Source organism: Canis aureus, chromosome 4, assembly GCF_053574225.1.
Source record: "Canis aureus isolate CA01 chromosome 4, VMU_Caureus_v.1.0, whole genome shotgun sequence".
NCBI lineage: Eukaryota > Metazoa > Chordata > Mammalia > Carnivora > Canidae > Canis > Canis aureus.
The window spans coordinates 36,216,781-36,244,263 of NC_135614.1; the positions used below are offsets into that span (position 1 = coordinate 36,216,781).

The 27,483-nt window shown below is 56.4% G+C and overlaps 1 protein-coding gene across 6 annotated transcripts in view; it reads left to right on the top strand.

Annotated features, from left to right (window-relative positions):
- The window catches only part of LDB3 (LIM domain binding 3), a 56,844-nt gene extending 35,481 nt beyond the window's left edge, over positions 1–21,363 (top strand). For 5 of the 6 annotated variants that reach the window (XM_077895264.1, XM_077895256.1, XM_077895257.1 and 2 more), the window contains 5 exons: positions 5,423–5,777; positions 6,732–6,912; positions 7,452–7,572; positions 12,837–12,952; positions 18,553–21,363. In XM_077895264.1, coding sequence (XP_077751390.1) covers positions 5,423–5,777; positions 6,732–6,912; positions 7,452–7,572; positions 12,837–12,952; positions 18,553–18,642 — 863 coding nt within the window. In that variant the 3' untranslated portion in view covers positions 18,643–21,363. The remainder of the gene's footprint in view (positions 1–5,422; positions 5,778–6,731; positions 6,913–7,451; positions 7,573–12,836; positions 12,953–18,552) is intronic. The other variant, XR_013377998.1, reaches the window with a different exon arrangement.
- The last annotated feature ends 6,120 nt before the right edge of the window (positions 21,364–27,483 follow it).

A 27,483-nucleotide genomic window follows, 5' to 3' on the forward strand; every position in this document is an offset into this window, starting at 1 on the left:
TGTGGCTTGCACCCCCGCCCCCGTTCCCCGCAGCACAGCTGAGAGCCCTGTAGCTGGTATGTCCCCGGCTGGCGGGGGGCCTGCGTGCCTGGCCTATGGGTGTGTCACAGGAGGGCTGTGGGCATCTCTGCCGCTGCCGGAGACCGCACTGGCCCCTCCTTCCCAGGAAGGCAGGGAGGGCTGCGGCGGGTTTTCTTCCCTGTACGCCCCGCACCCGACCCAGGCCTAGGACTCGGCCTGCTCAGCACAGGTCGTGAGTGAAGGTATAAATGAGTGTGTGGACGCCGGCAAGGAACCCACATCGGGGGGAAGGAGTGGCACGAGGAGAGGCTGTGCACCATGCCCTCCGGCGGCCAAACACATGGGCCATGGTCACAAGGGCTCCCGGGGCGACCCTGGTGCGAGTTCCATGGGTGGCTGAGATAGGATTTGAGGTGCGTGCACACTTCTCGTAGAGAGCATTACACTTTCTCTTAGGGCCACCCTGAATACAAGGGCACGGTGGTGTCTTCCTCCTGCAGTAGTGTTCCCACTGTTCTCCGCCCCCTCGCAAATTATTACACACGCACTCTGCTTACCTATGGTAACAGTGGTGGGGTGAGGATGCTGATGACTCGGTTGGGGAAGAATGGGGACAGGGATGGGGCTTCTCTGTGTCTTGCAAGAGAGGGAGAGTTGATCAAGAAGTGATGAGGTAAAGGAAACAGCAGAGGCAGACGGGAGTTCTTAGGGACAATGAGAGACCCCAGGGGAGCTGGAGAGCAGATGTGGGGGGCAGCTGGGGACTGGGCAGCAAGGGCCTCAACTGCGGATAGCTTGCCTGGGTGTTTGTGGGGGGCTGCGGGGGCCCTCACCCGGACGGCAGGGCGGAGGGGCCACTTCAGCATCACACTGGATCCTGAGTGGGCCTCACACCCACACCCACCCGGGCAGAGCACCTCATCCCTGCCACCTGAATTCCCAGCTCTGGAAAAATGGGCAGGAAGCTATGTAGACCTCGTGTTCTGGGGATGAAATGAAGCATGCGGCCCAGCACCTGGCACCTGGGAGGTGTCCTCCCCTGTCCTTGGAGAGGCAGGGACTCCGAGTTCTGAGGTTCCAAATCCACAAGATTAGGGAGCAATTGGAGCTGGCTGTGATGGGGGACGATCTCCCAGGGAGCCAGGGAGCCTGAGGACACGGCTGCCCTTTGAGGCTGGGGCCAGGGGACAGAGGGTGGGGAGGAGTTCAGGTGAGCCCAGCGGGTACAGGTGAGGCTGCGGCCGCCCCACGCAGATGAGGCTCTGCACCCCCCCCCCCCCCCCGTGCAGGTGAAGCTCTGCACACACGCACCCCCCCCCCCGTGCAGGTGAGGCTCTGCACACACGCACCCCCCCCCGTGCAGGTGAAGCTCTGCACACACGCACCCCCCCCCCGTGCAGGTGAGGCTCTGCACCCACTCCCCCGCCCGCGCAGGAGCAGGAGCGTTTCGGCGGCGGGGCGCGGCTCCCTGCGCGGGCGAGGCCTCCGGGACACCTTCGGGGCGGCCCCGGGCGCGGGCTGTCGGCGGCGGATCCGCCAGGGGGCGGCAGGGCTCCGAAGACGCGCGGCCCGCGCCGCCCCCTCCTCCCCGGGCCGGGCGCAGGCGGCCCCTCCCTCCGCGGCTCCCGGGCCGCACAGACGTGAACTCACGCCCGCCCGCGGGGGAGGAGGCGCCCGGCCGCCGCCCCTGTCCCCTGTCCCGAGAGCCCGGCGGCTGGCAGGCGGCCCGGGGAGACGCGGGGACGCGGGCCGGGCCGCTCCCGCCCTCCGCCGACCCCGCCGGCCTCCTCCGCGCCTGCGCGGCGCCCGGCGGAGCACCTGGGGCGCGGGGGGGAGCGGGGGGAGGGGGAGAGCACCTGGGGCGCGGGGGGGAGCAGGGGGAGGGGCGGGGGAAGAGCAGGGGGGAGGGGGAGCACCTGGGGCGCGGGGGGGAGCAGGGGGAGGGGCGGGGGGAGAGGCAGGCCCGACCTGGAAGGAGTCGGAAATCACCTTGTTTAATTACACATCCCCGCGGCCCCCGAGTGCGATAGGGGCCTTTTGAACTTGCCAATTAGAGATGGACCCGCACCTTCTAATTTAGCCGGGCCTCAGCCCGTCGGGTAGAAATAGCAACAGCCCCGGCCCGGAGATGGGAGGTGGGAGATGGGAGATGCGGAGCGGCTGCTGGCGCGGGCAGCGGCGGGAAGGGCGCGGAGGCCACGGGGGCGGAGGGGGGGGGGGCGGGGCGGCCGCTGCTCCGGCCCTACCCGCAGCCCCAGCGGGCCCGAGGTCCCAAGCGCAGCCCGGCGGGGGCCCAGGACCCTAGCACGGCCCAGGGGGACCCAAGGTCCCTACCCGCAGCCCCAGCAGGACCCGAGGTCCCTAGTGCGGCCCAGCACACCCCGAGGACTCTACCTGCAGCCCCAGCAGGACCCAAGGTCCCTACCCGCAGCCCCAACGGGGCCCGAGGTCCCTACCTGCAGCCCCAGCAGGATCCAAGGCCCCTAGCACAGCCCAGCGGGACCCGAGGTCCCTAGCGCGCCCCAGCAGGGCCCAAGTCCGCCGGCCTCCAACCCGCCGAGCCCTGCGGGGGGGAGGGGGGGCTGCAGACCAGGCTGGCCCGGGGAGCCCAGAAGGCCTTCCGAAGGGGGCGGACAGTCTGCCCTGCGGAGGGAACAGGCTCGCGTTGCTGGAGGGAAGCAGGAAAGTGGGCAAGGGCCCGATTTGGAAGGGGCGCGCTGGGTCTGTTCCGCGGTTAAGCAGGACATCGGAGCCCCAAACCTTGTGGTGTCACCCAGGCTCCTCACCCAGCTCCGCTCCTTTGGCTGCAGAACGGGCTGGAAAGCACCCCGGGCCTCAGGGGTCGCAGCGAGCATTGCGTGCAGCGAGACCAGGTGGCCGCTGTGCTGATGAGGGCAGCAGCCCCAGTAAAAACAGATTTCCTGGTGAGCCACATTTTTAAGGGAAAGGAAGCAGGTGAAAATAATGTTGACATTTTATTTAACTCAGTATCTTTAAAGCGTCATTTTAATATATGATCAATATAAAATAATTATTAATGAGGCATTTTGTAGCATTACGGTAGCCAAGCCCTGAAATCTGGCGTGTATTTTATGTTTGTAGCACGTCTCCATTTGGACTCGCCACATCTCAAGAGTTTACCGGCCACAGAGGGCTGTGCAGTGGCACAGGATTGGGGCTTTGTTCTTAATCCCTTTCCGCCGAGATCCCCCACTTTACAAAGCAAAGGAGTGGGGGACAAAATCTTGCTTAGGACCCCATTATGTGTAAAAGAGAGGAATGAAGCTGCACTGAAATTCTACTAGATCAGCTATCCCCACACCGTCTCCCTGCTGGCATTCCCCTCATCACCCCTGCTGCTAGCACTTTGAGACCCCCTACTCTGGGCACTTGGGTGCTACACAAGGTTGTTAGGAAGGGTGTTGACGCTTCGACTTTAGGCCTCCCATATTTGCAGAGTACATGCATCATGTCCTTCCAGGAGGTCCCTGCCACTCCCTTTGAGGCAGGCAGGAGCATCATGCTTCCTACCTCTGGCCACAGACTCGGTCCCAGGTTATCTGAGTTCAGTATGTCGCATCTCGCATCCCCACCCCCGACACCCCTCAGTCTCCCTGGACCGGTTCCCTCAGGTGCCCATCAGGCAGTTAGATGAGCTCACAGTCCACCCAGGCCCAAAGACCCGGTGACCCAGAGTCACTGTCCTCACTAACGTGAAGTGATGCACTATGCCAGGCACTGGGCTAAGCGCTTTATATTCCTTGTCCCCTCGAATCCTTATGATAACCCCGCAAGGTACTAAGAATGATTAATGCCATTTTTAAAGAAGGACATTCTGGCCCAGAGAGGGTAAGGGACTTCCCCGAGGACACATGGCCAGGGCGTAGTAGTGCTGGGCCCCGACCTAGGGCTGTGCTGCGCAGATGCCGGTGCGTAGGATGTCCTCCAAGTCAGTCGTTACTCTTCAATGACATGGTGCGGCAAGATTTTCTGGAAATTAAACTCATCTTTACAGAGGCAGCTTGGGGCAAAGGAATAGTTTTGGAGACTCACTCTGCCACTTACTGGCTCTGTCTGCACCCCAGTGACCTCACCGTTCAGGAGACTAGCCCGGTGACCTGGTAGGAGCCCAGCCACTCCCTTAGTAAGTGGGAAGAAGATGGATTCCTCACGGACAGGGTGTGACATTCTGAAGCCAGCATCGCTCCCAGGATGGCCCCAGTGCAGGGCCTGGAGGACTTACCCCTCCCACTCCCCACCCACCCACCCACCATCCACCCACCCACAGCACTGGTTCCTGTGTTACCTGGCTCTGAAGGGCCAGTCATCTGGGAGGAGAGCATTTGGCCACAGGCCACCCCAGGTGGTCAGGAGGACGAGGTGGGAGAGACAGAGGCAGGGGGGACGTGAGCCCCTGAGCAAGACCTTCCTTCCCAGCCAGACACCGCGGGGTCTGTCTCAGCACCCCTCGGCGTATGCAGCCACAGGGGCAGGCTCGGGAATGGAGGGAGGCTGCCCCAACATGCTTCCCCAGGACGGCAGGTGAGGCTTCTGGAACCTCCCTGGCTGGAATGTGCGTGCAGGCTCCACGTGGGAGGAAGCAGAACCTCAAAGCCTACGTTTTGAGGGCCCGGGCCTCGGAGGGCCTCGGGTGAGCAGCTGCAGTGCTCCTCTGTGTTGTCACCCCAAAAGAATTTTCAGCTCTGGGAAAGCTGCAGGAAGAGGTTCCAGAAGGGACGCAGCACATTGTCCTGTGCTCTGACTTCACAGTGATGTCCTCGCAGCTGCCCAGGCCTACTCTGTGCCCCCCAAAACCATGTCGGGGAGCAGGGGCTCCCAGAGGCAGCCAATCTGTGTCACCCCAGCCCCTGTGCGCAGGCTCCCTCTGAATGGTTCAGACCCCCCACCCTGATCAAACCAAGGTGAAATGCTCCCCCCAGTACAAATTGAGCTGATGATTATGGCTAAACGTGAAACCTGAACCCGAAAATCCAATCGCCCCTTTGTCCCAAGGGCTGGACTAGGTCCCGGTTCAGCAAGTACACGGACCTGAGGCACTTCGGGTGTCCCACCGCCGGTCAGAGTGCAACCGAGAGCACTTGGGGTCAAGGCCACGCTGCCCGGCTCCAGGCCCGGCCCAGCGGGGGGACCTAGGCACGCCGGGCCCGCTCCCCGCGACCTGCAGGCCTCTGGTGGTGCCTCCGGAGACTTGACGTCCCTTCCCAGCCCATGCGGGCTCCCAGGTCCAGCACTGGGCGTCTGGAGGTTGGGAACCGCGTCCTCCACAAACACGGGGATTGGGCGGCAAGTCACAGGCCTCCGTTCTGGGGCCCTGGCCGGGGTGGGCGCGGGGGAAAGGAATTCCTGATGTGCTTTTCTTGGGCTGTTTTTGGCTTGGCAGTGCCCGCGGCGACCTACAGCCCCTCCCCGGGGCCCAGCTACAGCCCAGCTCCCTACACCCCCTCGCCGGCCCCAGGCCCGGGCTACAGCCCCACGCCGTCCGCGGCCTACGGTGGCGGCCCCGTGGAGTCGGCCAGCCGTCCCCCGTGGGTAGCAGACGACAGCTTCTCTCAGAAGTTTGCCCCCGGCAAGAGCAGCAGCTCGGCCAGCAGACAGACCCTGCCGCGAGGGGCCCCCACCTACGGCCCCCCCGGGCCCCAAGTGTCCCCCCTGGCCAGGGGCATCGTGCAGCGGGCGGAGCGCTTCCCGGCCAGCAGCAGGACCCCGCTCTGCGGCCACTGCAACAACGTCATCAGGTACGGTCAGCTGTGCCCTGAGCCCTGGGGAGCAGGGGGGGACACGAAGGCTGCCCGCTGGCGGCCTCAGCCTCCCCCGGCTCGCCAGCTTGTCTGGCCCCGTTGGGGCTCCAGCTTCCACACCCGTGGGACACCCACGTCCCTGGGGAGTCGGGACGACTGTGTGAGGTAAGCGGGGGAAGCTCCCAGCAGGCTGCCGGGCGCCAGGGCCGCCCCCGGGCCAAGGCCGAGTTTGGGGACCCCGGGTCTTGCTGTTGGTGGGTCTGGTGGGCATGCTGCAAGCCGGCGGGTGGTGCTGGCCTTGACCCAGCTTTCCCTTAGGGTTGCCCCTGGGTCTTTCCCAGACAGGCCAGGGCCGCTCAGGCCTGAGGCGTGCAGCAGCCACCCTGGAAGGAAGCCCAGTCCTTTCACGGATGTATAGAGTTCAGAAAAGTAAAACTTAAAATGCAAAACGTCTCGTAGTCTCACTGCTTGGCTGCTAGGCCGGAGCTGGGCTGCCCAGGCTGTGCCCGGGGTCTGCGGCCTTGAACAGCTGGCCTCGCCTCTCTGTGCCTCAGCCTCCTTATCTGAAAGTGGGGACCACAGTCCTACCTGTTAGAGTTGTTGTGAGGCCTAAACAAGCTGGCAAAGGCGCGTTTCTTCTTAAGCCGCACAGGGCAGGGGAGCCCTCCTCGATGGATCATCGGTCATCAGCTGTCCACTGAAGGACGGGGTACCCGTGCCTCCTGCCCCCCACCGGCAGATATCGGAGTCCCTCCCCGCTGTCTCTTTATTGTTATTGATGCAACGATGAATCTCGGTTTGCATAGAGCTTTTTCCGAACTTCACATTTGCTCATTAGAATGGTCACAAAGTCAGGGTCATCGGGCCAAAGTCTGCACGCTGCTGGGGGTCCGGAATCTCTGGCCCCAGGCTTTCGGGGTGCCTGACAGGTGCCGTTCCCCGCTCCCCCAGGGGCCCCTTTCTGGTAGCCATGGGCCGTTCCTGGCACCCGGAGGAGTTCAACTGCGCCTACTGCAAGACCTCCCTGGCGGACGTGTGCTTCGTGGAGGAGCAGAGCAACGTTTACTGCGAGCGCTGTTATGAGCAGTTCTTTGCTCCGATCTGCGCCAAGTGCAACACCAAAATCATGGGGGTAAGTGGGCGGCACCCCTCCCCCGACCCTTGTCTTCGCCGTCCACCACCTCCATGGGGCCCCATTGGGAAGCTAGGAAGAGGAGGTGGCTGACAGCGAGAGCCACTTGCTGTCCTGGGCGGGGGGGGGGGGGGGGGGCGGCGTGGGGGGAGGAGGGCTGTGCCCCAGGAGCACAGGGGCAGAGGTGACTGGGTGCCGGGGCCCTTGCCGCAAAGCAAGTCGTCCATTTACAGGCTGCCTTCGGTGACCCCGCCGTGCCCAGGTGGCCCGGCCCCCATGGGCAGCTGCTCCCTCCCGGCAAAGCTGGGAGAACCACAGCTTCCCTAACCGCCTCGAGGGTGCTTTGCTCACAGAACCCAGCCCCCAGCAAGCGCTACGCGAGTGTGAGCTCCCTGCCCTCCGGGCCTGGGCTCTGCGCGTCTGACCCCCTTCCCGGGCTCGCCTGCCCTGCTCCCCGATGGGACGCACCCACGGAGGCCGAGGGCGCCCAGCTCCCGCTGCCCCCGGCCCTCCCAGCCTGAGCTGAGGCTTTCCCCCAGGAAGTGATGCACGCCCTGCGGCAGACTTGGCACACCACCTGCTTCGTCTGCGCAGCTTGCAAAAAGCCCTTCGGGAACAGCCTCTTCCACATGGAAGACGGGGAGCCCTACTGTGAGAAAGGTAGGACCACGGTGCCTGAGGGAGGCCCCACGTGGGGGGGCGGTGGCACGGGGACCCCTGCCTGCACGCACTCTGGGGCACCCTTAGGAGGCTCCCAGCAGCAGAATTGGGCTTTGCTGGGCGGGGGCCAGGCCCGTAGCACTGTCTTCTCCATCTTCTCTTTTTTTGCATGCTTGATCTCCGTTCCCTTCTCTGCACCAAATATGTGGGTCATGCATTGGCATCTTGCAACCACCTGGGAAACCTTCCAGATGATTTTGATCTGGAGTTTGAAAAGGCTGTGGCTCTGGACTTCATTTTAGGTTCTGTTCAGGCTCCACCTTGGGCTGGCTCTGTGACCCTGGACGAGTTACTCAGCTTGTCTGAGCCTTACTGCCCGCATCTGTACAAAGGGGCCTGTGAAACACCTGCCCCACGTGGCGTGGTGAGAACTAACCCCAGGAAGTGGGCAACCCTCGAGCACGAGCCCGTGAAAATCCCTTTCCCTGCTCCTCTGAGGTTCCTTCAGAGTCCCGTAATCTCCCTGCCTGAATTCAGAGTTTCTCTGTTCCCCAAAATGCTACATTTAACCTTAAAACTTGGAATAAGTTATTGTAGAGGGAGCACTCCATTAGAGAATTAGCTGTCCTGGCTGATGAGCCACTTTCTCATTTATTTATTCATTTATTCATAGACGGCCTATTTTTTTTAAGACTTATTTATTTATTTTGGAGAGAAAGAGCACCTGAGTGGGGGGTGGGGTGGGGAAGGGGCAGGAGCAGGGGGAGACAGAGAGAGAAGCAGACTCCCCAGGGGGAGCTGGACACCAGGCTTGATGGCACTATTCTGAGATCATGACCTGTGCTGAAATCCAGAGTCGGGAGCTCAACGGACTGGGCCGCCCAGGTGCCCCTTAGACTGCCTCTCTCGGAAGAGGACGCGAGGCCGATTCCAGCAGAGGTGCCTAGACATGGAGTTAAGACGATCGAACTAAAAAATCAGCACCAAATAAAAGAGGGAGAAGCCAGCGTGCTGCTGCTGAAGGGAAACAGAGCAACGGCGCCTGCGCAGCAAAGCTGAGGGCGGAAAGAAACACAGGGAGTTCGCAGACTTGAGAGTCAGGAGGGAGAGAACACCGCAGCCCCTCCAGGGGGCAAGCAGAGCAGCAACGCTATTCTCCCCTGGCAACAGACTGTAGGACAAAAAGCTTCTTGGCTGAGATCTCTTTGTAGGTCTCACCCATTGAATGACTTAGCTACTTGGTCACTCAATGCCTCAGTTTCCATATCTGTAAAAGGGAGAACATAAGAATGTCTTTTCCCTTATTGGGAGTGTGTGGTGATAATTGTTAGATAATTAGCAGATAATTGGTAGCTGTGTCGTCATGCCAGTACAGACTCTGTTACTGGGGCACCTGGGCGGCTCAGTCGGTTAAGCATCGGACTCTTGGTTTCAGCTCAGGTCATGATCTCAGGGTCATGGGATGGAGCCTCATGTTGGGCTCCGTGCTCAGTGCGCAGTCTGCTTGGGATTCTCTCTCTCTCCCCCTTCCTTTGCCCCTCCTCCCTGCTCATGCTCTTTCTCTAAATAAATAAATAAATAAGACCTTTTAAAAAACCCACAAAAACCTGGATTGCTATTATTAATTGACTAAAAGCATTACAACTTCTAGAATTCGTGTCTGAGGCTTGCAGAAGAATGATAGATTTCTACTATCATCACTGCCCCTCTCCATAGTAACACCCCCCCCCCAATCTGATGGACGTTTTGGTTGCTTCACTTCTGGGCTATCGTGAATAATGCTGCTATGAACTGCTTGCAGTTCTTTGGGGGTATACGCCCCAAGGTAAGATTGCTGGGTCACATGGTATTTCTATTTTTGAGTTTTTCAGGAACCTCCATAATATGCTCATAACAGCCTCACACCATTTTACGATCCTACCAACCATGCACGGGGTTCCGATTTTACTCCATCTTTGCCTACACTTGCTATTTTACTGGGTTTTTGATAGCAGCCATCCTAATGAGGGTGAGGTGGTGTCTCATTGTGGTACCTTGTCATCATTTTTATCAACAACTTGGAAGAAAAGACAGAAGGGAGAATGCCAGAATGATAGGATCTAGACTCAAAAAGATTTTGTCAACTGCCACGATGAGCTGACACTGTCACATATGATCCCTTGTGCATGAATGAGAGAGTTAGGAAGGTCAGCCCCCCTCATGGATGGGCCTGTCCCTGAGCAGCGCCCAGACCTGATGGGGCATCATGGTCACCTGGGAAGCTTTAAAGTATAGAAGGTCAATTCCCAGACCTACAGATGCAGAATTTCATCACCCTCCTACCTCCACCCAGATGATTCTATACTCAGTTAAGTTTGAGAATCAAAGTATAACCCCAAGACCAGCAGTATCAGGATCACAGAAATGCAGATCTTTGGGCCCCACCCCAGATCTGCTGAATCAGAAACTCTGAGGGGTGGGGCCCAGCAATCTGTGTTTTAGTGAACCCTTGGAGTGATCCTAACGTTGGAGAACCACTGCTCTCGGAAAGCACTAAGCCCTTTTTCAACAGAGAGAGCACCTGTGATTTGATGGATGGAAACCCTTTTACAATAGCAATAAAATCCATTAACTACAGGGTATGAATTCAACTTGGGGCATAAGTGAGTTAGTCAAAGAAAATTACAAAGACCGAATAGGAGAAATAAAGAAATAAATACATGAGGAACTAGATTTTGCTCATGGTGGGGAAGCCACAGGCACAAACTTAATTCCAATTATATTCTCAGATTTTTTAGGGGGTGGGGTAAATGATGAAATATGTGAACTTTAAAAAAAAAATGTATTAGGATCAAGACCTGTGCTACCAGATTTTAAAGCAAAGTGGCAGTTCTCCAGACCATACGGAATCAAGTACAAGGCAGAAAAACCTATCGGCAGGCAAGACTGGACGTTCCATTGTAAGAGCTTTACTATTAGGCTGCACAACAAGAGAAGGAATCATTAATAAGGTTTCCCGAATCATTTATTTGTCCATTCGTCACGGGTCCATCAAATGTGTTCCAGTTACTGTGAAAGACGCTGAGCATTAGGAGTGGGTCTCTGCCCTCAAAAACCTCAAGCGGATACCTTATCCTGCGATATGCTGGCCCATAAATGGATAGTCAAGAGATAATGATTGAATGAATGAACGAATCTGGTGAGAAGGCAGGGAAACCCCAGAGAAGCCCTCAGGAAGGCCAGCTCAGCCATCCTGGGTGGGGTGGGGGACGAGGACTTTCTGGAAGCAAGACCTGGCCCAAAGGGTTGGGAGATCCAGGTAGGCAAGGCAGGGAGGGCTTTCCAGGCCCGGGCCTGGTTCCTGCACAGGCCTGAGGTAGAGGAGAGAGCCCAGGGCACCTGGGCCCGGAGTGAGGCGCGAGAAGGCCGAGGAGGGGCGCGGGGCTCCACCCCACGGAGATGCGGCAGGCCGGGGCCCCGCTTCTCACCCACGCCGGCTCCTGCAGAGCACAGAGGAGTCGTAAACCTGCTCTGACTTTGTGACAGCATTTGCACGTGGCAAACGCCAGTCAGACACGGACCGGGAAACCGTGCATCGGGAAAAGTAGGCGAGAGATGGAAGGTATCAGAGCTCAAAGGCAGACGGAGAGCTAGAGACCGTGGGAAGTCCTGGAAAGAGGAGGGACCTCGGCCCCATATGAAGTCCTGGAAAGAGGAGGGAGCTCAGGCCCCGTGCTGCCGGTGGGATAGAACCTCTGCGGCCAGTTGCCTCGTCTTTAAAATGGGAATAATGCATCTTTGCACAGTGAAGATGAAACGGGAAACCTAGAAAAGCATTAGTATGGGGCTGGGGCCGAGTAGGCCCCAGAACCACGTTTCTTCCCCTCCTTTCGTCATTTATAAAGACATTCACAGTAAGAGCCACGTTTTTGAGTCCTGTGCCAAGTCCTTCCACATATGTGACCTTCCCGAGCCCACACAGCAAGCCCACGGCTCAGGGCCCAGGGACCCGAGTACCGCTTCATGCTCCCGTTCTGCAGACGCCGAAACAGGCGCTGAGGTTAGGCAACTCCCCTGGAAGGACCGGTTCCTGAACAGAGCCAGGACTTGAGCTCAGAGCTTTGGTTCTTCAGAACCCAAACCCACCGTCCCCGTGGCACACTGCCTCTTGGCTCGCGGGCGGGGGTGGCGAGCGCACACACCGCCCACAGGAGGTCGGAGCAGAGACAGGAAGCCGTAAGGGGAGGCCATGGGCGGCAGAGCCGAGGAGAGGCAAGGGCACCTGGAGGGGAATGAAGGCTTTGTGAGAGGCATCTGGCTGCTCCGAAGGAATCTGGAAGGTTCTGCACCGAGTGGTCGGCCGCTTGCCCTCGGGCCCAGAGAACACAGCCCTTGCATTGGAGTTAGGACCTGGCCCACCGCGTCTCAGCTCCGTGACTCTGGCAAGCCTCGGCTTCCTCATCCACAAGACAAAACAGAAAAATAATGAAAGTTCAATGTCTGAGGGACTTTTTTAGAAGATTAAGTTCATTCATGGGCTTGTTGACTCACTGGTTCATCCATTCACGCTCTTGGGCCACACGTATGTCGGGTACTGACTTGTGTGCCAGGCACCGTGTCGAGGGTGGGAAGAAAACTAGGACTGACTAACCCACAGATCGGGACATCGAGATGCTGGTGGAGGAGGCTATGTGTGCGGGAAAGCTTGGCGAACTGTAGAGCATCATACAAACAGTACATGGTACTGTTACCGCTTCGGTGATGTGGGGCGGGGAGGCATGTCTTCACGCAGTAGCTCAAATATTGTTTCCAGGAGCGGAAGTTTGTTATTAACCCAAATGCCCAATGACCAAAGAACCGCCAGGCAAAGAACATACTGTCTAACAGCTCTCCTTCTTCCAAATTAAGCATAGCTATTGGGAAACATGATTTTTTTTTCTTTTTTGGGGGGATTGGTCTGTTTGGGTGACAGAGAAAAGAGGAGAAGATCACCCTGTAGAAAGTTAATGAGAGATCTGGAAAGTGTTTGCAAATCAAACCAGCACAGAGTAGCAACTAAGCGTGAATCCATACGACCCCAGGGCCAATTATTGCAAGGAAAAGAACACAGCCCTGTAGCTGAGCATTTCGTCTGCATGATGACGAGGAACCAAGCAGGTCCCACCCGCTGCCCCAGCTCGGTGACCCGGGGGGCTGTGTCATTGCTGTGGCAGCGGGTCAGCGTGGCCAGCATGCTTCTCCCAGCCCGCCCAGAGGCCCGGTCCTCACTCTGCCTTTCATTTCAGACTACGTCAACCTGTTCAGCACCAAGTGTCATGGCTGTGATTTCCCTGTGGAGGCCGGCGACAAGTTTATCGAAGCCCTGGGGCATACCTGGCACGACACCTGCTTCATCTGCGCAGTATGTGTTTGGCCGGGGTTCTCGCTCTCCGAGGAGGGGCAGGAGGGGCCTAGTGGGGCCGCGCGGTCAGCTCTCCACATCCTTTCAGTGTGACATTCTGATATTCTGATGGTTTTTAAGAGCCGGCAGGTACCATGGCGCCTCCGTACGTCACAGTCTAGCGGAGTTTTATTACTAATAGTTACTTAGGAACCAACGTGGCCTTGTGGCTCCCCGTTCCATTAAGGAAAACAGGGTGTCCTCTCAGGATCTTCAAGCCAGCAGCTTCCTCACCAGCACGGCCCTCATAGTTGGAAGCAGCAAATGATGCTCGGGTCAGAGCCAAGCAGGCTGGTTTCCTAGCAGTTGCTGTGGATATGATGAAGTGATTCGAGCGTTTTCCCCCAGATTTTCCCCGAAACACTGGATTGGAGCCCGTTGACTCATTCTATGAAAAGCTGAGAGAAGGCTCCTTTGATAGAACCTGCATCCCTTTACTTTCCTAAGCTCCTGACATGACAGGCAGCTGCCTTGACATGGGCCCAGGATGAACTCTTACCCATGTGCCGTCGAGGTCTACTCAACGGCCGGGTCATTTCCCCGTGAGACGCATTTCCCTGCGAGGGGTGGGGTTGGAGAGGGGACACGGAAGTCAGTTCACTGACGTGGAGACTCTGCTTAGATCCGAGAATTATTCCTCCCTGGGAAAGGCCTGTAATGTGAGTCTGCGATCAGTTGGACTTTACTTGGGAAAACCAGCGAGCTGTGACGACGACTGTCCTGTTTGTTTTAGCAGAGCTGCTTGAGGTGAAGTGTGGCAACGGCTAAGGCATCCACGCGGTTTAGACCGGACAATTTTATAGACTTCCGGTAGAGGACCACCCTCACCAGAAAGTCTGCTGCGCTCCGGGCTCCACGCCACGGCCACACTCCACCTTTTAGGGGGTGATGGGGTGGGTGCCCCGTGTTGACTCCGAGCCTTCGCTTGCCGGGGCTGGGGTTACACGACCACAGTCTGATGGCTTCAGCGACTAAACGCTACTGCTCTCGGTGGTTCTGGAGGCTGGAAGTCCAGCTTCGGGTGTCGGCAGGGCCTAGCTTCCAGCCGTTGCCAGCAGTCCTCGTGTTCCTTGAGTCACAGCCGTAGGACCCCAGTCTCTGGCCCCGGGGTCACCCGGCGGCCTGCCCGCTGCGCATGTGTCCTCAGGCGGCTCTCTCCGTGCGTCCGTCTCTATATGTTTCTTCTCTTATAAGGACGCTGGTCGTGTTGGATTAAGGGCTCATCTTATTTAACTCACAGCTTAATTATATCTGCAAAGATCCTGCTTCTGGATAAGGTCAGTGGTGTGTCCCTGCACCGAGTCGATTGACGGTCCCGGGAGTCGGGACTTCGGCATGTGAATTTGGGGGAGGAAACAACACAATTCAGTCAAAACACTCTGATTTTCCAGCTTTGGGAAAATGTGTTTCTAATGGCCTTTTAGGGTCCTTTACCTACATCAGGCCCTCCCCACCGAAGAGGGACAACAATGTTAATTTACGGGCTTTAAAAAAAAAAAATTTATGGGCTTTCGGGTTGCCCCTACAGAGCCACGGCTCAGTGAGGCCCGCAGGGCCCTCTGACCCCTACGTTCAAGCCGTGGCTTGTCTGAGGCTAAGACACCGCCTGCAAGCCTGGTGGCCCAACTTCTAGAAGGATCCAAGAGACTTTGGAGAAGGTCCAGGGCAGGCCGTGGCACAGAAGGTCTGTGCTCTCAGGGCAGGCTGATGTCACATGCAGAGGGCACCATGGCAAAGGGTGAGCCTGAGGCTGCTCCCTTGCGCCACTGAGTCTGGCTGAGCTTGACAGTGGCACAAACCCCAGAGAGAAACCAGAAGGAGCAGGAGAGCATAGGGTTGTTCAGGCCATGATTACAAGCAAGTTACAGTAAAAGCCTGAGAGACCCGTCGCGCTGCCAAAGGGTCTACCCGGGAAGCCAGGCAGATCCTGTCCTTTGGAGACTCAGCCTGGTGAATCCTGCGTCTTCCACCAGGATGGGCCTCTGGGCCACTCACTGCCCTGCTGAGATGTACCGAAGAGGAACATGGTTTTGGTTTTGATTTTTGGAAGGCAATCTTTTGATGGGAAAACTCTGAGGATTTTTTTTGGTGGGGGGGCAAGGGGAGTCCTTTTCCATCACTTTATATTTCTAACTCATCTTTGATGAACATGTTTTCTTATAACTAAAACAAACAGACTTAGGAAAATCAGAACTGGCTCTTCCAGCTGATAAGCTGTTTTCCCATCAGTCAGATCTCAGGAGAGCAGATAACTTGAGGCTACTTCAATTTACCAAATATTGCTTGAGTTTGGGGAAATACAAATCTCCACCTTCAAGGAGTTTGGATCTTGAAAGGAAAACAAAGTTGGCACATACAAGCAATTATAGAACAAGACAGCCCCTCTAAAGCCTCAGGCATATAAAATGATGGCTGAGATGGGGCCCCTGGGGGCTTGGTCAATTCACCGTCCGAATCTTGATTTAGACTCAGCTCATGATCTCAGGGTTGCGAGATTGAGCCTCGCATCAGGCTCTGTGCTGAGCCTGGAGCCTGCTGAAGATTCTTTCTCCCTCTCCCCTTCCCTGCTCACCCTCTCTCTCTCTCTCTGTTCTTCTCTCTCAATAAGAAAAACAACAATAAAAGTAAAAAAATAAAATGATGGCTGAGAAGAGCTGTGTCAAGGTGGGGTGAGGGATTAAGCTCCTGCCTGGCTTTGGAACTTGAGTTCCAACGGAAGGGATGTGGGGCCCATCTCAGCGGGTCAGAGGTGTCTTCCTGGGGCTCCTCTCTTCCCGGGAGTCTTCCCGGCCTCCAGCCCGTCCCCACTGGTGTGGGCATCGGGGAGGAGGGCAGCAGAGGACCTGCAGGTGGTGCCACAGGCCACGGCCGCTGCTCTGTTTCGTTGCCTTCCAACACTGGCCATGACCACTACTCCTTCCTACCAGGTCCTGATGTCACTAGACCACAGAGCCCGCGGGTTGGACCTTCTGCTGAGTAGTTTGGGGGTCTCCACTAGGAAGCACCGTGCATCCCCCAGTCTCCCAGCCCAGGACACTGAGCCCGACCTTTCTATGATGTTTTCTGCCCTCAGCTCCATCTTATCAATGGGCCACCCCCGAGGCTCTGGCCCGTCCTCCCTTCTTGTTCTTTAGCCTCCCGGTAGCTCTCCAGCTCACCCCAGAGGTCTCACAAGTGGGCAGCGTTGTCCCAGACAAGGCGGGGTCTTGTAGCCGGAGCCCCAGATGTCCTCAGGCAGCTCCTGACGACTCGCTCCGGAGCCGCCTGTCTCCATCCTGCCCATCTTCACGGTCGGACCTTGGGCTCGACTTCATGTTTTCACCAGCAGCTTGAAGCCCACGAGAGCCTGGTTACACTCAACATCACCGCGCCCACCTGCGATGCTTTCAGCCACTTCTGTGTTTTAAAGATTTTATTTCTTTATTTCTTTATTTGAGAGAGAGAGAGAGAGCGCACACACAGGAGCAGGCATGGGGGAGGACGAGGAGGAGCAGCTCCCCTGCTGAGCGAGGAGCCTGATGTGGGACTCGATCCCAGGGCCCCAAGATCCCGACCTGAGCCAAAGGCAGACACCTAACTGACCGGGCCACCCAGGTGCCGCTCAGTCACTTGTTTTAGGTCATTGGTTTCCAGGGCCCGTCGGCAGCCCTGAGTAATCCCAGGCATAAAATTCTCACTGGCTCAGGGGCCCACTATGGCACCAGTTTTCTTTCCAGCTGTCTCGGAGCCGTCACACGTGCAGACCTGAGATCCTCTCGAGAGGCTGATTTGTCTATCCTCGTGCCTCTGTATGTGAACTCTCCCTGCCGCCTCTTTCAGAGAGGGGAGGAGGGACAGAGGGAGAAGGAGAGAGAATCTTTTTTTTTCTTTTTTTTTTAATCTATTTATTCATGAGAGACACACAGAGAGAGGCAGAGACCCAGGCAGAGGGAGAAGGAGACTCCCTGCAGGGAGCCTGATGCGGGACTCGAACCTAGGACCCCGGGGTCATGCCCTGAGCCCAAGGGCATACGCTGAGCCACAAGAGCGGCCCTTCCTGCACCTGTTCTGATGTCAGTGTCTGGGATGTGGCCCCCAGCTGTGCTCCCTGTTTGGTGTATTCCGTGTCCTCTATGACACTGGGCCGCATCCCAGCCACTGTGACTTCCCAGCGGACTCCGACACCTTGGCCTATCCCGCACCCAGGGCCGGCCTACACACCCGTAGTCCAGCAAACGTGGAGGGCTACCTCCGTGCACGTCCATACTCCCAGAACAATTTCAAGTAAGTGTAGCCCCTCTTGCTGGGGGGCGTGGGGAAATCGAGCTGGAGCCGGAGACCCAGCTCCCCGACTTGCCTGGTCTGCGGCTTCAGCGAGACACTTGGCTCTCGCAGCTGCCGTTTTCAGTTGTGAGATGGGGGAAAGTCATACCTTCCCGTACGTCTTCGTGAGAATTAATGGGATCATGCAGACAGAGGGTCTGGGCTCCCGCCTGACCCGCCGTAACCTCAACAAATATTACTTGGTTTTCTTCTTTCTGTGATGACGCCATCTTCAAACTGCCTTCATGTGTTGTCATCACAGGGACATATAACTTTGCCTCTTCGTTTCCTGTAGTATCTCCCCGCATGCCATTTCCCATGTTGAACTGACCTTTCCCGTGACCGCATCCCACTGGACAACATACGGCGGGAATTTACGTCATCGTCTCCCTGCAGAGAGACGTTTTAGTGGTTTTAGGTTTTGCGCTTGAGCCTACCTTGTCCCATGCAGTAGGTTTGGCAAGATAAACCCCTCCTGTGCGATAGGGCTCCCTCGGGCTGCCGCATCCCCCGCGGGAGATTGGGGCGATTCCCTGGGCTGTGTCCCTAGCAGGGTGCAAGGAGGCCTGACCCTCTTGGCATTGTTCACTGTTGCTTGTATTTTATTTTTTCTCTTTTACTTTGGTTGCGGTCTTGTAACATTAAAGATAACAAAAGATTGAGGGTTTTTGTTTGTTTGTTTGATTTTGTTAGATTAACAGATACCCAGTGGTCTCTCAGGGAGATTTTGATTTATTTTTCCTTTAATTATTAGTGAGGATAATTTTTTCTGATGGGTTTGTTCATTTAATCACGGTATTTTTTTTTTTTTTGGATGTTAATCACCTCTGCGGATAGTGACTCACGAGTTTGTATTGGTTTCTTGTACCTTTTGGAGAGCATCGATGGATCATCTTCATCTTTTGTATTTTGTGTATTCCATTTAATTTCATTTGAATTTAGTTCCCCGCTCCTCTTTGGAAGTCTTAAATTTTTTTGTAGTTCGACCCTCTACTCTGCTTACAGCATTAAGACTTTGGAGTGGTGAGGGGCGCCTGGTGGGCTCAGTGGGGGGGAGCATCTGCCTTCCGCTCCAGTCGTGACCCCAAGATCAAGATCGAGTCCCGCCTCCGGGTCCCTGCAGGGAGCCTGCTCCTCCCCTTGCCTGTGTCCCTGCCTCTCTCTGTCTCTCAGGAATAAATAAACACAATCTAAAGAAAGCTCGCCAGGGCTTGGGGCGGGGAGAGGTAGGCCGTGCCTCATGCCGCGCTCTCTCGCAGGTGTGCCACGTGAATCTGGAGGGACAGCCGTTCTACTCCAAGAAGGACAAGCCCCTGTGCAAGAAGCACGCGCACGCCATCAACGTGTAGGGAGCCCGGAGCGCCTGACGCTGACAGGCCGGCCGCCTGCTGCCGGCGACAGAGGAGCGAGGAGGCTGGTGTTTCTGGGGGGAAAGGGGGAGACAGGAAGCTACTGAGCCCTTTGAAGTAAGATTTTAGTCCTTCTTCTGCACACAGAGTGCGTACTTGCATAGCTGAGTCTAGAAGCCAAACGAAGATGCCTGACCGAGCTCCAGGGAGTCCGCGGCTGCAGCTGTAGGTCCCCGCTGGGCTGGGGCAGGCTTCGAGGACTGCAGGGACACTGGTCACCCTGCGGGGCGCCGCGCTCCCGGGTGGGGGAGCCGACCCGCGGCCACTGCAGGCCGCCACCGCAGGGCCATCCCCGCAGGCCACCCCACAGGCCACCACCCCAGGGCCACCCCCGCAGGCCTCCCCCGCAGGCCACCCGCCCATTGGCTATATTTAGAGCCAAGGCCGAGGGTGGCTCTCGGCGCCTAAAAAGGAAGCATGTTCCGTTCCTTGTCCCTTGTCCCTCGGCAGGCAGGGCTGGGGCCCAGCAGGTGTCCCCGGGGACAGGGAGGGGGGCCGGGGAGGGGGCTGGAGGGCTGCGGCCGACACCCCACACCGCCTGGGCCCTGCGCCACCGCACTTCCGTCTCCCACATCCCGTGTTCCCGAAGGCTTAGCTCCTTCCTGACTTGCGCGGGGAGGTGGAGCTGCGCTTCTCCAGTTTTGCTTTGCTGCGTGAGAGGAGATCTCAAGGCGACTCCGGTGTCTTGCCTCCCGTGGGGCCGCGCTCCTACTGCACCCCCAGCCCTGGGCTGCTCTACCCCCCCTCCGCCCTCCAGCCCCCGCCCTCCAGCCCCCACCCCCGCGCCCTCCAGCTGCCCCGAGCCCTCCAGCACCCCGCCCTCCAGCCCCGCCCCTCTGCCCTCCAGGACCCCCGTGCCCTCCAGCCCCCCTCTGCCCTCCAACACCCCCTTCCCTCCAGCACCCCCCCGCCCTGCAGCACCCCTGTCCTCCAGCACCCCCGTGCCCTCCAGCTCCCCTGCCCTCCAATCCACCCCGTGCCCTCCAGCCCCCCGCCCTCCAGCCCCCCTCTGCCCTCCAGCACCCCCTGCCCTCCAGCACACCCCCGCACCCCCTGCCCTCCAGCACCCCCATGCCCTGCAGAATGCCCCCCCCGCCCCCCCCTCCAGCCCAAGCCAGGCTGGGAAGGGGAGCGCACTCCCGCGTCCCTAGAGGCAGGTGTCTGGGCGGGACCTGCTTGGCCTCCCCGGGCCATGGCCTTGACTGTCGGGAGGGAACCGGGAGGGAACAGGGAGGGAACAGGGCCCACGTACCTGCCCACCGCTCAGGCCGAGAGTCGAGATCATGAGATTGTCGCGGCATCGTCCCTGGGGCCCGGTGACCGCACAGCTGGGGCGGAGCCGCTGGGGCACAGCCTCTCCCTCTGGGAAGCCCCGAGCCCACAGAGCCCACGGGATGCAGGCCTTCCAGGGGTGCCGGGCGATTGCCCCGGGCCCCTCCAACGCCCCGCCCCTCTCCTCGCTCCTGCTTTGGGTTTTCTCTTTGCATGTTTTCCGAGAATGCATTAGAACATGTTTTCTTCTGAGAATTGAGGCTTCCAAGGGCCTGCCTTCCTACCTAGTGTGTCCCCTCTCCCCAGGGAGAAAGAAGCCGCAGGATGCGTCCCTAAGAAGCGGCAGGAGGCCCTGGCCTTTCTCCCAAGGGGGGAGCCGTCCCCGAGGGAGCACCAGGAGGGCCTTAAATGTGTTCCTACCACAGGGCCCTTCTCCACCTGCGGCGCAGTAAGAAAGTCCATCTCCAGGACCACACAGTAAAACCTGCTGGGAGTGACTGAGATTTTTCAGGACTTGCAAACAAGTACCTTGGAGCATTCTGTTATTTTTGGAAAGTTCAAATATACGGGGATAAGGAGGTCGCTGGCTGTACAGAAAAGCTCTAGGAAAAAAGAAAAAAAAAGGTTTTCTCTTAAAGCACAAACGAAAACACGTTTTCAGGGACTGGTCTCGAGAAAAGGAAGAAAAGTTCCTGAGAGTTAAGTCTCCAAAAATACCTTTTAAAAGGCCTCATGCACACACGGCCGTGCCCGCGTGCACGTGCGATCATTTCAAAGTACCTGATGGATGGAACGAGAAGGGAGGCCTCCCAGAGGACTTCGTCGGGTCACTAACTGATTCGGGTTTTCCACATCTCAGAGCGAGTGTCGATCCGAGGGACTCTCATTCACCAAAACACAAAAGAAGGGCAAAACCATCTTAAAGGCAGCAGGAGAAGGAGGTAGCTCTGATTACCGGGTTCCCTCGGTGTTTGCAGGGTGGGTGTAGCTTTGGGGTTAAGGTGGGATCTACTTCAAGGTAACATCAGAGTGTCCTAGGACGCCAGGCAATTTCTAATAGTTCCTCTGGGGAGTACACGTTGGATCTACAGTTCTTGTCTCCTCATTGTTGACGTTTATGTAACACTTAGAAACCTTAACTTTTTGCAATGGAGTGACTTGTGTCTGCAGTGTTCCTGTCAGGAATGTAGCTTTTATAATGTTAGCGTTTCAACCTAAGTACTCTTGCTTTGGGATTTTTTTTTTTTAATTTTCAGATTTCAAAAGTGGAAAGTAGTGTGTTAGACGTGTGCACAAAAATGTTTTGCATGTTTCTGTTTTGTTTTGTTTTTTTGCTTGTGTGAATCTACTTTTTAGCACAATAAAACCTAAAAAGGATGTGCAAATACAGATTTTTCTGTGTTAAGGTTTTTTTTTTTTTCACATGACACCAAAAGCAGATTATTTCTGTGTGGCTGCAAAAAAAAAAAATAAAAGTTTGAGACAAAACAAAATGTCCTGTGGAGTATGAACGCACATAAAACTCACTTGCTCTGTTGGCTGTCTGGCCCAACAAGCAGTTTAATTGACTCGTTTCAACAGACAGAGATATGCGAATAATACAAATATCTTGCATACAAAGGGAATTTACCACGTAAATAATAAAGTGAAGACCAAGCTTTGCTTTTTTCTTTCTGGAAAGGTTTTTTTATTTGGCTACTAGGTGATGAAATATTTCAGATTTATTTATTTTTATTCTAAATGGCTTCATTTCTAGAAAAGTTGCTGTATTTTCTTCCATGTCTTTTGTTTTGAGATAAGTTCCGAGAAACTCTCTCAAGGCAATTTTTTTCTTTTTTTTTTAAAAAGGAAGACCTTTCAGGGGATATCATGCTCCACAAAACCAATTCATTCTTTGTTAAGGTATTCTGTTTCCAGGCATTACATAAAAAGAGAAATTTTTCACAATTTACTTGAGTTTTTTAGCACCTCAATCAGATTTTAGAAGAGCTGTGCAATTGCAAGAAGGAACAAGATACTATTTTAGCACTTTTTAAAGCTGTAGCAATTTAGATGCAGACACCCGGCCCCCAGGCTCCTAGAATCACAGACTGTAAAGCTGGAGGGCCTCTAAGAGCCCCTGGGCATTTTCCAGATGTGGGAGCGGGGACCCGGAATGAGCAGGGGCTTTGACACGTTAAGACCAGGGCTCAGGTCAAGGCTGATCTAGCATCACTGCGGTGACACTGGGAGAGTGTCTCTCATCTCTCTGCAAAGTGGAGGTAATGACACTTGCCTCACAGGTGTTTCGAGAGCCAAATGCAGTGACTTTTGTTGGAAATACCAACAGGATCATCAGCGTTACCAGCAATGGGGTGGGCCCATCCTTGGATTCCTTAAGTCCTTCTGCGTGTCCCTTCAGAAAGAGATGCTTGGGGGAAGCGGGCAACAAGAATGCCTATCACACGGGGCGCCGGGGCTCAGTGGGTTAAGTGTCGGCCTTCGGCTCAGCTCATGATCCCGGGGGGCCTGGGCTCGAGCCCCACCATGGGCTCTCTGAGCGCGGGGAGCCTGCTTCTCCCTGCGCCTCTGCTGCTCCCCTGCTTGGGCTCCCTCCCTCCCTCCCTCCCTCTCTCTCTCTCTCTCTCTTTGTCAAATAAGTTAATTAAAATCTTTAAAAAAGAGAAATGTTACACAAATAGCCCAGAAATATGAACTACCCAGATCAGAGTTTGGTATAATTACCTTGTACCAGAATTTCTGCCCTTTTTCTTTTTCTTTTTCTTTTTTTTTTTTTAAATTTCTTCCCTTTTCACAGAATTGTTTATTGGTACATTCATTTGTTCTTTCGACAGATGTTTCCTGAGCACCTGCTATATGCCAAACGCTGCTCTGGACCCTGGGAGCATAATAGTAAATAAAAGAGACAAAAACCACTATTCTCCCGGAACTTAGGTTCCAGCGGTTTGGAATCAGCAAAACAGGATGATAACTGACTGCTGTTGGGTTGGTTCTGAAGAGAAATACATGATCATTTAAAGCTGCTCCAGGAGTAGCCGCTGGCATTCAGTGGGACTTAGTCTTTTTTTTTTTTTTAAAGATTTTATTTATTTATTCATGACAGACACAGAAAGAGAGAGAGAGGCAGAGACACAGGCAGAGGGAGAAGCAGGCTCCATGCAGGGAGCCTGACGTGGGACTCCATCCCGGGACCCCGGGGTCACGCCCTGGGCTGAAGGCGGTGCTCAACCGCTGCCCCCCGCCCCACCCCCCCCACCCCCCGCCGGGCTGCCCTGCACTTAGGCTCCTTAATGATACAGACCTGGCACGAAGAAGGGGTTCTGGGTGGGCCCTGGGATGTGGCTGCGTCTGCTGGCCCCCCAGGGCTTCAGCCCCCGTGGCTGGCCCTCACCTGTCGCCTATTGCCTGGGTGCAGCCGGTGGGACCGGCTGGAGAGCACCGCAGGGCCGGCGTGGGCTTCCCGCCCCCCCGCTTCCCGGCCGAGCTCGCGGGGCGGCCCCCGCGGCGTTCCCGTCCCTCCCCGAGAGCCTCTCAACACCTGGGCCACCGTATGTGGTTGCTGTTGTTGCTAAAAAGCAGATTTAGTTTTCAGAGCGGCCTCAGGCTCACAGCGAGGCTCCCCAGGTGCCCTGCTCCCGCACCACACAGCACCCGCCCGGGCCTCGCTCAGGCGTCCCGGGCCAGTGACAGCGGGTGGCCGCCTCTCGCAGCTCCTGACCACACGGAGCTCTGGCCCAGCAACGTGTCCCGGCGGCGGCCGTTCAGCCTGCAGCCAAGCCTGCTGTGGGGACGGGGGACGAGCGACAAGCGGGTGATGCTGTGACCCGAGACACGTGGGGACACCCAGCAGCCGGGCCTGCAAGGCGCCACTTGGGCCGCACAGGGAAGACCTTGCTGGGCAGGTGACACCTGGGCTGAGGTGGGGCTGACGGCCCCGGGGGGCCCGGGTCGGGGTGGCAGGAGGGTGGCCAGGGCCGTTGGGGGAGGGCGAGAACTCCCACTTGCAGAGAAGAATATATTCGGCTCATCCCGGGGCACCTGCCGGCTCGTGGGCTGCGAGCCCCGACTCTTGATGCAGCTCAGGCCGTGATGCTGGAGTGCGAGGCCGAACCGGGGTGGGCTCCCCTCAGGGTCCTCCCTCTGCTCCGGCCCTGTCCCCACCCTGCTCGCTCCCTCACTCAAAAAGCAATTTTTTTTTTTAACTTTTCCTGCAATACATTTCACTTGAAAAAAACCATCGAGACTGTCCATCCAGCAGTTCTGGCTGCATATGGCAAAGCTGGCTCCGCGCGGTTGTGTGAAGGGTGGGAGGCCGCTCTGTGCACGCGGCCCACGCCGGCCTCCAAAACGTGGCAAACAGCCCCACGCTGTGCTCGCAGCCACGCCAACCGCACGCGCGTCGTGTCCTGCTTGACTGGAGCCCTACCACACGTACTGCCTGGAGACCTGCCGTCTTCTGGAAACCGTTCACGTTTCAACTACAAGCTTCACAGTCGGGTCCTGCCTAAACCCCGACGGGTGCCGGCTGGCTCAGTGCCGAGCATGTGGCTCTTGAGCGCAGTGTCATCACTCAAGCCCCAAGATGGGTGTACAGGTTATTTTTTATTTATTTTATTATTCATTCATTCATTCATTCATTCATGAGAGACACAGAGAGAGGCAGAGACCCAGGCAAAGGGAGAAGCAGGCTCCATGCGGGGAGCCCGACGCAGGACTCAATACTGGGACCCCGGGGTCATGGCCTGGGCCCAAGGCAGACGCTGAACCACTGAGCCCCCCAGGGATCCCTAGAGATTATTTAAAAAAAATAGATTAAGAAACCCCATAAAATCCATATTAAGAGATATCTCAATAATAATGATCCTAAATTAATCTACTTATTGAGCTCGTGGGAATAGGTTGAGCCATGAATTTTGACAAGGCCGGGAGCTGCTTTTCTGATGGGTAAACATCTGCATCTTCGGGCGCCCCCTCAGACCCTCAGACCCGCATATCCGGGGTCAGCCTCCTGGCCCACCTGAAAGCCTCCCCCGAGGCCGAGGCCGGAGGAGTGGCCGTGGCTGTAGTCCTGCCTTCTCTTCCCCGGGTTCCCTTCAGGCAGGTGCTGGGTTCAAGAAGCAGGTCTGCGAACCACAGCGAACTACCAGAACCTTCCCCTGAGGTTTGCTTGAACCCGGAGCTTGGAGGGAGATGGGCTTTGCCCTGGCTGGTGGCTGAGCTGCGAGGCCGCTAGTGCCAAGGCAGGAGGGCACAGAGCCAACGCACCGAGAACCGAGGTTAGACGTGAGCAGCACGGAGCCTGGGGCCGGGGCCTGCAGCTCTTCATTGATTCAAGGCCTGTCCCCTCGCCCCTGGAGCTTGTTTACATTGGGTTTCTGTCACTTGCAACCAGGAGCCCCCCAACTAGTTCAGGGTGAACTCAGCCCCAGTAACCTGCCTGTCACTCCTCACCCCTGCCGTTCGTCTGAAGAGACAGGGTGCTTGGTGCTTGGTCTTGCGCACGTAGCCTAGGACCAGTCCCCGTCCTGCTGCCGGCACCTCTTCCCCCAGGAGTCCCGGGCCTGCCCGGCCGAGTCACCACCGCGTTGCTCCCCGCAGGGGATGGCACCCTGACACTGCACCCGGAAATCTGGGAGTCACCGGGTCGCTCTCCCGCACACTGCCTGGTTTATGTCCTCACCTGTCTTGGAGAGTTCAGGACCCTCCTGGCTCCAAACGGCTCCCTCGCGGTCAGCTCCCCAGCTCCCGGACCTGGGCCCCCCCCGCAACCCCCTCCCTCCCACCACCCGTAGTGAGATCTTCATAAATCTGACCGTGACCGTGCGACCTCCTGCTTCCCCCGACAGATGGCTGCCCGCCACCCCTCAGTGGAGCCCAAAGTGGCCTGCACACGAGACCCCACACGCCAGCCCCGTTGCTTTCCCTGCCTGTCGCCCTGTCATGGCCTTACCCTCTGGTGCCAGCCTCCCTGGGGCCAGCCTTCTGCCCTCAGTACTTCCACAGCCTTCTTGCACTTTCCCATTACTTAATAACGGACTGTTTATCCAAGTCTTTCTCACCTGTTTACACAAGAAGCAGCTAGAAGCAGCAGCCATTTGGAGCACCTTTATGGGTTAGCCAAACTGTGAAAACTGAACGCTTTTCCACAGCAGCGTAAGCATTGGTCACCATCTCCCCCAACCCCATCTATGGCTCGGCAGTGCGCTGGGGAGATTTAGGACTGAAATGGCAAAAGCATGGCACCGTTGATGCGGCTTAGCTGGGAGCCGAGTTCCTTCTTTCACAAAGAAATCCCATTTAAAAAACCAAAACATTTCATTAAGTAAATTCTGAGGGCTGCAATTCCTTTTGCACGTCAGCTGTCCTCTTCCTTGAGCCCATCTCAAAGTCTCATTGATGCATAAAAGTAGGTATAAAGAGACTATTTCAAAAGAGTTTGCAGATTCAGGGGGAGAATCCAGTTACTAGAGTCTTATCTTTCACTTCTAATGAAGCACTTTGAATGCCAGAGGGTCCTTGCATTTGCAGAATTGGTGAAAGGCCTCCAGTGTGTGCCTGCGGCCCAAGCTAGACGGCCAGCAGTGAGGGCACATCCGTTCTGCGTGTCGTCATCACTACAGACACCCCTGCAGGGTCCCCTTCCACGCTTGTGACTCTTCGGCTAAGGAGGCACTGAAGAAAAGTAGGCAAAGGTTGGGTAAGGACCTGATCCGGTTTGGGATCCAGGTTTTATGGGTCCATCTTTAAGAAAAAGACTATAATAAAATTCCAAACACCAAATTAATTCTAAAACCAAGCAGTCATTTAAAATGAGAAGAAAGAATCAGAACAAATGATTAGAACCATGGGATCGCTAGGTCTCTTTCTTCTGAAAGCTCTTCAAGCAGATTGTCAGGAAAGTGTACATATGACTGCTCCCTGGGGAGCCCGGGGGATCAGCAGTGGAGCGTCTGCCTTCAGTTCAGGCCATGACCCTGGGGTTCCGGGATCAGGTCCCACAGCGGGTTCCCTGCAGGGAGCCTGCTTCTCCCTCTGCCTGTGTCTCTGCCTCTCTCTGTGTGTCTCTCACAAATAAATAAAATCTTATAAAAAAAAAAAAAGGAGGAATGCTCCCCAGTTGTAACCTGACTTCCCTCTCTCAATCTAGAACATTCCAGCCCCTCAGCATTCACAGGGGCCTTTGAAAGTGAGGGACCCTGACGCTTAAGCTTCACTAGTTTCCTGGTAAAGCTAGCCTGGACCCAGGCCAATAGAATGAAGCCATCTGGGGATCATGATTGCCTGGCTCATGCTCTGGTAGGAATTGGCAATATTTGTCCAGAGCTGTCTCCAGAACCAGGACAGAGACATGCCTCAAAGTGGGGAGAGTAAATCAGATTACTGAGTGAGGTAAGGCTTGAAATGGGCCCTGACTCGCAGCCTGTAGCTCCTAACAGGTGGTTGTATCTTTCTACCCTCTTCTTAAATTATTCCCAGCTGATAAGCCCAGATTTGATGGAAAGGTAACGG